At 42.0% G+C, this 6,912-nt stretch overlaps 1 protein-coding gene across 1 annotated transcript; it reads right to left on the bottom strand.

Moving 5' to 3' along the window:
• Positions 1–2,102: 2,102 nt before the first annotated feature.
• LOC147880181 (uncharacterized) lies at positions 2,103–6,102 on the bottom strand. The gene is made up of 4 exons (XM_087370890.1): positions 6,004–6,102; positions 4,379–4,658; positions 2,871–2,934; positions 2,103–2,762 (listed from the first exon to the last, which is right to left on the bottom strand). The coding sequence occupies exons 2-4, from the start codon at positions 4,513–4,515 to the stop codon at positions 2,514–2,516; spliced, it is 450 nt and encodes a 149-aa protein (XP_087227016.1). The 5' UTR covers positions 4,516–4,658; positions 6,004–6,102; the 3' UTR covers positions 2,103–2,513.
• Positions 6,103–6,912: the final 810 nt, after the last annotated feature.

The following is a 6,912-nucleotide window of genomic DNA, read 5'->3' as shown; positions in this document are numbered from 1 at the left end:
CAGAACTTGGAATACACATGATTTTAATGAGGCTTAAGGGATTCTTTGAAAGATTCCTTCTACCTTCCCATTTGCATGTTATAATATAATTATGTTATGTAGAAAAATAGTCATGGCTATAAAACAAAGAGTTCAACAACTCATTAGGAAACATTATCGTTGTTATTGCCTCAAAAGGCCTCCAAGAGGTATTTCACCTAGCTCTAAGGACCTTGTTCACTATGCAAGATAAGAAACAAAGTATTCATGAAAGTTGTGAATACTATGACTTGGAAATACATGGGAATTAAGGGGTTTGACATAAGGATAATAAGTAGGAAGCAAACATTATCGTTGTTATTGCCTCAAAAGGCCTCCAAGAGGTATTTCACCTAGCTCTAAGGACCTTGTTCACTATGCAAGATAAGAAACAAAGTATTCATGAAAGTTGTGAATACTATGACTTGGAAATACATAGGAATTAAGGGGTTTGACATAAGGATAATAAGTAGGCTTCCTGATCAAGCTAAGCCCTATGCAATTGAAATAAGAGTCATTAAGTAGTAAAGAGATTAATATTTTGGCCTTCAACTTGCAACTTAAATTCAACCAATTGAATTCCTATTGGCCTGCTACTAGAACTTTGGCAGAGGCAAATTACTGAGAATTGGTGAGCCTAAAATAACAGGATAATGGGTCGCTCGATTTCAAAAATCAAGACCTAAGAGCCTATACAAAATTTTGGCATTCACTCAATCCCGCTGCATTTGTAATTTTCTGACGAAAATTCTGGTGCGAGTGGGAGTCTGCAGGTTCGGGTGGGAGGCTATGGCTGCAAGTTCAGGTGGGGGCAAAAAATAACTGTAAAGGTTTTTGGCTATGGCTATGGCTATGGCAGAATAGAAGGTTTTTGGCTAATCTCACAGCTCTCCCTACCGCCTCGCCTCTCCCTACCCTGCTCCCCTCTCCAGCTCTACCTCCCTCACCCTTCTCGACTCACCCTCCACCTCCCCCCTCGCTCACTCCAGCCTCTCTCCCCGTCGCTCCCCCTCTCCCTCTCTGCACCTCTACCTGTCTCTCTCCCCCTGCTCACCACACATTGCCCTGCCTCCCCTTTATATACTTGTGCAAAGAAGGTTCTTGACGAGAACTTTCTGGAATCGCTCGGAACACTTCCCATTAATCAGATAGATCAGCTCAATGTGCCCATTAATCAGGTTGAATGTATCCGTTAATTTTTTTTGGCTCACGGGCAAACTAATACTAATTCTATTTTTTCAAGATCGTGGTGACCTATTAGGCAAATTTTGCTTATATAAACAACTGAACACAAATGCTTGTGCACACTGTCCCTATAGTTAGAGCATATATGAGCAATGGCAATTTTTTTATGTCCTTTCAAGAACTAAATGAGCAACTAAATTCGTAAATCATTTCCCATAATTATGTGCTTGGAATAAGTGTGAACTTCAACTATAGCACAACCATGGTATTTGATATATATATATACCTTTGTAAGACTAGAATAAGTCCAATCATACAAATTTAGAATTTTTTGTTGTTCTAAAGATCAAAAATCTACAAAGAAAATAAAAGAGAAAATGAAAGAGAAGAAAAAAGCGGTAAACAAAAACTTTTATGAAAAGCAAAAGGAAGACATACTTAGCAAGCAAAGCAACACTTATGTCGTCATCAGTGCCCAAGCATAAGCAGCTATACTGGGTTTCTAAAGACCCGCGGAGTCTCATGGTATTTGATATCATTAGAACAATCTTCCTGGAGATACTACAATGTAAAATTGGCACTTTGTGTTTCTTCTTCTAAAACAGTCATGAACAAGTTTTTTTAAAAGAGATCATTGTGAAATAAAATAGTGTTACTCAAATCTATTCCTACATTCAATCAACTACAGATTCAGAAAGCACACAAAATCTAACAATTAAAAACCTTCACTCAGCTCAGAAGGCCCAATCGTACAAATCAAAAGAGAGAAATACATAACCAGAAAACAATTTACATCATTACGATTGACATACCATAAGGCTTTGAAACCTTCTCGGATCTCCCAAAGAAAAGAAAAAAGGAACAACTTTGGATTTGCTCAATGCAAAAAAAAAACCCCATAATGTCTTTACAAGTAAGGCCTTCAAAGAGGCCACAGAAAATTGCAAAATCTCTTGGACTGTTCAAGTACAATAAATTACAAGTTCCCGTTCTGTACAAAAAATGGTCCAAAAAAATTGAAGGCACTTTTGACATGAATTCCGGACCGCATCTAGGTTCAGGTATATGAAAAAACGGCGCAAGAAATCTTGACCTGGCTGTAGCTTCAACACCTTCAGGCAAGTTCTCAGATTAAGATTACACTCTCTAGTGGGTTGGTCCTTTGTATGTTCTCACAGAAAATTGCAACAATCTCATGTCTATATCAGATCAAAAAGGCTTTTGACTAACACTACTGAAGAGGTCACACTAGGAATATACACATCTACAGGAATGTCAACAAGTGGGCTCAGGGTGGGTCAGTGTTATGCTTACGCAAGGGCTGAAACACTGCAACGTGAATCTCGACGAGAGCAGTCAAATCCTTCAATTCGAACTGAAGGGCTAGCAGGGAAGGATGGACCACTCAGAGCTTTTGGCTCAGCGAGAACAATGGGTGGAGGAGATCTTTGACGACAGAACTGTACATCATGTATAACAGGATTGCCAGCCCGGCTTGGAGGTGAACCAAAAAAATATGGGGGAGAGCAACCAAAATTTGGGGACTCAGCACATGCAGCCTGAAAAACGATAAAGATCAAATTGTTAGCACACCGTCATCCAAAGATGCTTGCACCACTTGTGCCCCTATAGCGTGAAGGACTTTAACGATACAAAGGAAAGCTGACCTTGTTCAGGAATATCTCCAGTATCTCGTACCCAGCTTCACATTCAGATATTTGAGAAGCAGAGCTGTCACAACAAAAGCAGAAACCATCATTCCAAAGCAGATAATGTACTTGGTAGTTTGAAATGCAGCTCCAAAGAGGTCAAACAAGCCAAAATGTAAAATCTAGGGAGAAAAAAAACAGTAGATTCAAAACACGAACTGTTCTCAATACAGACATGGTAAAGCAACTAAGAGAAGAAAAGTTTGTTTTAAACACACAGCACATTGATGATGCAATAAAACAGTCCATGAAAGTCTATTCAGCCATTTCCTATGCAAGAAGAGCAGAAATGAGCACCGATATAGCAGCCTATCATATGGCAACCTATAAAAGGAAACTACCAACACCATTACCAAACAAAAATAAGTTCACGATCTCCTTTACACAGATGCCTCCATGCTATCTCATTGTTGCCTTTAAACTGAGCAAAGACCATACTAAAGAAAATAATCAAGCACAACGCAGCTTGTAGTCAAGCAACAGTTCGAAAGATTCTGAATCACAAGAGCTGCATATCTCTTGAAACACAAATCTTAAAGCTGACAGCTTGTGTACCTTATGAAAGGTTGCCATGCAGTAAGAACTAACAATGTGTCGACTCCCTATCACTGAGCTAAAAGTTCTTTGAATGACAAAGTAACAACCATCCAGTATTTCTGAACCATCTGGAACTAGCATCTTCACCCTTTTTGTCCTATCCAGATTCCAGAACTACAGCAAGCATTTTCTACACGTCTCACCCTACATTCTCCATACTCAGCAGGCTGTGTAGAGTTCAGGATACAGGTTGAATTACATCACACTTTCATATATTTCTAAAAAAGTCCCCTTTTTGGGGGGAGAGTTCAAATCTTGCTCCAAAAACTGATGAGGGAATGGGCCTATTACAGGTGCATTACTCCCAGTAAGTCTTTTTTCCTGAAAACATTTGGTCCGAAAATAAATATGGTTGCACCATCAGCATGACCCTGGAAAAAAAGCAAGGCTAACTCCATTCTCGAAAATTATGGGGGGACCTCTTAAAGCTGGACATTTAGAAATAATGATTGGAGCATCAAAACATGCAGCAGAAGATTTCCACGAGCATGCAGAATTTTGATATCTCACAGAGTACAAACTACACAAGAGGACAGACCATCCCAACAGGCCTGCATTTCAGAGAAGATTTAGCAATAAAGGAATCCAACCTCCAACTTTGCTTCCTTAATATTGATCAAAACTTACGCCTAAAAGAAGATCTTTAGGACCAAACTCTACAGGAACAACAAAGAATATTGATGCAAATTCATCGAAGAAAAACAGGGAGTAACCTTCACAATCTATGAAGAGATGTCTTTGAAATGCAGCATAATTTAGCATGCCAGCACTAGAAAACAGAAGGATTACCACAGATACAATTTTGACCTAGCCTGGAGCAAGACAGCATTGAGAAATCTAGATAGTGATATCCAGAAATATTCCAGTACCTTTGCCACTGTCGGATGGGCTTAATAAGTTCGGGAGAAGAACACGAAATAAGAGCCATTCTTTGAGGCTTGGGGCAGATGACTTCTTCACAAGCATCAGCCTGAAGTCCAGCTCTCAACCTTCCCCTGTCGTTCATGTCTGTTCTACTTTCTTTGGTGCTCAAAGCAGCAATTTGCTGCACAAAACTCAGATTTCCCACACAAGTCTCCAGTTTTTCAATTTAAAAATTCTCCTTTGGAGGACTCCAATATGTACAAAGTCTTTCCCTTCAATTGAATCCTGCCAAAAAAAGACAAAGAAAGTCTTGTCAGATTTGTAATTGCGGCCATTCATTGAAAAGCTTACCTAATGAGCACAACTTCCATCATCCGTGGAACTGCACGTGAATTAAAAGCTCAAAACGAACAAAAAAATCGTCTGGTAATAAATGAGAAGCCGTGCAGCATTTACTTCTTAAGACAAATGAGCAGGCATGCAGCATTTACTGCTTATGATTATCGTACAGACACATCTGACTCCGTTTGAAGTGAAAAGCCCTCCCCTGCCCGAGAGCGAAGGCTCTGGTTAGAATAATGGCGAGAGGAGCAACTGAACCTCCTGCTCTTACAAGATGCAGAAGATCACAGAAGCGCTCGATCAGCATTAGCCTTAACGTACATAGACCAACTCCCACCTTGGAGAGGGTTTAAAAAACGAGTATTTGAGCCTGGTTCGTTATAATTTTATGAAGAAGGGGAACGCGGCGCTGTGGTTGGTGGAGGGGAAAAGAGGGGAGAGGAACACAGGAAGGGCGGAGAAAAGCTGCAGGGTAGGGGGGGCCGCGCGCGTTGTTGCGCCCAGTAACTGAACTTCCTCGTGTCTTAACTTCAGGGTTTCATGAAAAAGCAAGATAGATCGCACATCTAGATTGGACTCAAACACAAAATGCATCTCTTATAGTGCCTGAACACTCCAGAGAGAGAAGCTGCTTTGCTTAGCGGAATCAGACGCCACCATGAACTTAAAAGGCTCAGATTTGCGACCAAAACCCCACGTGAACCACCAGATGATAACGATTTACGGGTGTAGCCGCTTCGAAGAAATGCAAAACCAGGAAAGATGCAAATGAAGGATCTTAATGCACTACGACTAAATACACCAGCGATCGGACGGAAAAGAGCCTTGCCACTCTGATTTCCTCTGTTCGTCCCTCTGTTCTTCCCAGGCTCTGTCCGATCCGTGGCTACATGGCTATGGGAGAGCCATAGCCTTTAAAAACCCCTTTTGCACAGTCTGCGAAAGATCTGTGAAACTCTGTTTTGGCATACTTACACATTTCCTGCTCCTACAGATCTCTCTCTCTCTCACGCTCACTCACTGCCTGCCTGCCTGCCTGCCTGTTCGTCCCAGTACTCCCTGCCTGTTCGTCCCCAGTATTCGCGATGGCATTGTACATTTCCAACTCTTTCTCAGCCAAATCTAGGACCATGCCGCTAGAAGGCACAGAGTTGGGCCTGCCGCAGCAAACCGTACTTCTCGCGCTGAGCGGATCGTGAAGACCGCAAATGGTCACGGATAATGCGAAGGAATAACATGCAAGGATGCAAATGAAAGAGAAGGAAAGAAGGAGAGAGGGCAAGATTACCTGAGGGGGGAAGCGATCGATGAATCATGGGAGGAAGCGGCCGAGCAGCTCGCAAAAAGAATGGCCCTAACAAAACAAGAAGAAGAAGAAGAAGAAGAAAGAAGAAAGAAGAAAATAAGGAGGAAGATGATCAACATGTACTTTAGCAAAGTGACCATCCACAAAAGGCCCAAGAAAAGTCTGGGGGCACCCCCCCTATCCCATTCTGCCACGTCATCATTTGGCCCCCTCACACTGCACAATCTGGGGTTGGTCTAGTGTGTGTAAAGATTGTTCTTGTTATAGATCGGAGCAGGTCCCCATGGACACGACGACCGACGGTCTTTCTACCATTGCCATCCCTTTTGTAGGTACAACCCCGTTGTCCACCCGCGAGATGGAGATGAAGACTAGGGGGTAGGTTGGAGCACCCAATAGCAAGCACGAATGCAGATCCAACCCAAACTACCCTAAACACCAAATCTGGAGCCCTTCGTGGGGATTGAATGCCATCCAGAAGCACGTACCTCCACCCAAATTGCAACCGGTATTTTCGATTTAGAGAATAGGAAAATGTGATCCATGCAAACCTACTCTAAGGGCTACATCACTCTTAATTTTCAAGGGGCTTGATGGTGCCAATACCACTCCTACTAGCGGGGGTGGGAAAAATGTCAGAAAAGCACATTCTTCGTATGTCTAGTGCATTTGGACCATCAGAATTTTGCCTCCAAATATCCCCCTTCCAAACCCCGGTGCATTCTCTTTGTCACTCCCGTTCCAGGCACTCCTTTCTTGGATGCTCTTTCTAGATGCTTTACTGGATACATCAATTTCATGTGTAGGTAGGTGTCTTGATCGCTTGATAGGTACCTTGTTTGCCTCTCTTTTTTTTTATTGCCTAATTGTTGTTTGATGGTGGATTGCCTT

The sequence above is a fragment of the Dipteris shenzhenensis genome, chromosome 32 (assembly GCF_047967505.1).
Source record: "Dipteris shenzhenensis isolate YYH24624 ecotype China chromosome 32, Dip_SZ_1.0, whole genome shotgun sequence".
In the NCBI taxonomy this organism is placed as follows: Eukaryota; Viridiplantae; Streptophyta; class Polypodiopsida; order Gleicheniales; family Dipteridaceae; genus Dipteris; species Dipteris shenzhenensis.
The sequence above is the reverse complement of the archived record's forward strand: the minus strand, read 5'-3'. Positions and strand labels throughout refer to the sequence as shown.

Bases quoted from the DNA above. Each gene is read 5' to 3' on its own strand.
- LOC147880181 (XM_087370890.1), bottom strand. From the start codon at position 4,515: ATGAACGACAGGGGAAGGTTGAGAGCTGGACTTCAGGCTGATGCTTGT. The intron at 2,935-4,378 runs GTACTGGAATAT...TTGTTGTGACAG, and splicing joins CCCATCCGACAGTGGCAAAG to CTCTGCTTCTCAAATATCTG. The intron at 2,763-2,870 runs GTCAGCTTTCCT...ATCGTTTTTCAG, and splicing joins TGGAGATATTCCTGAACAAG to GCTGCATGTGCTGAGTCCCC.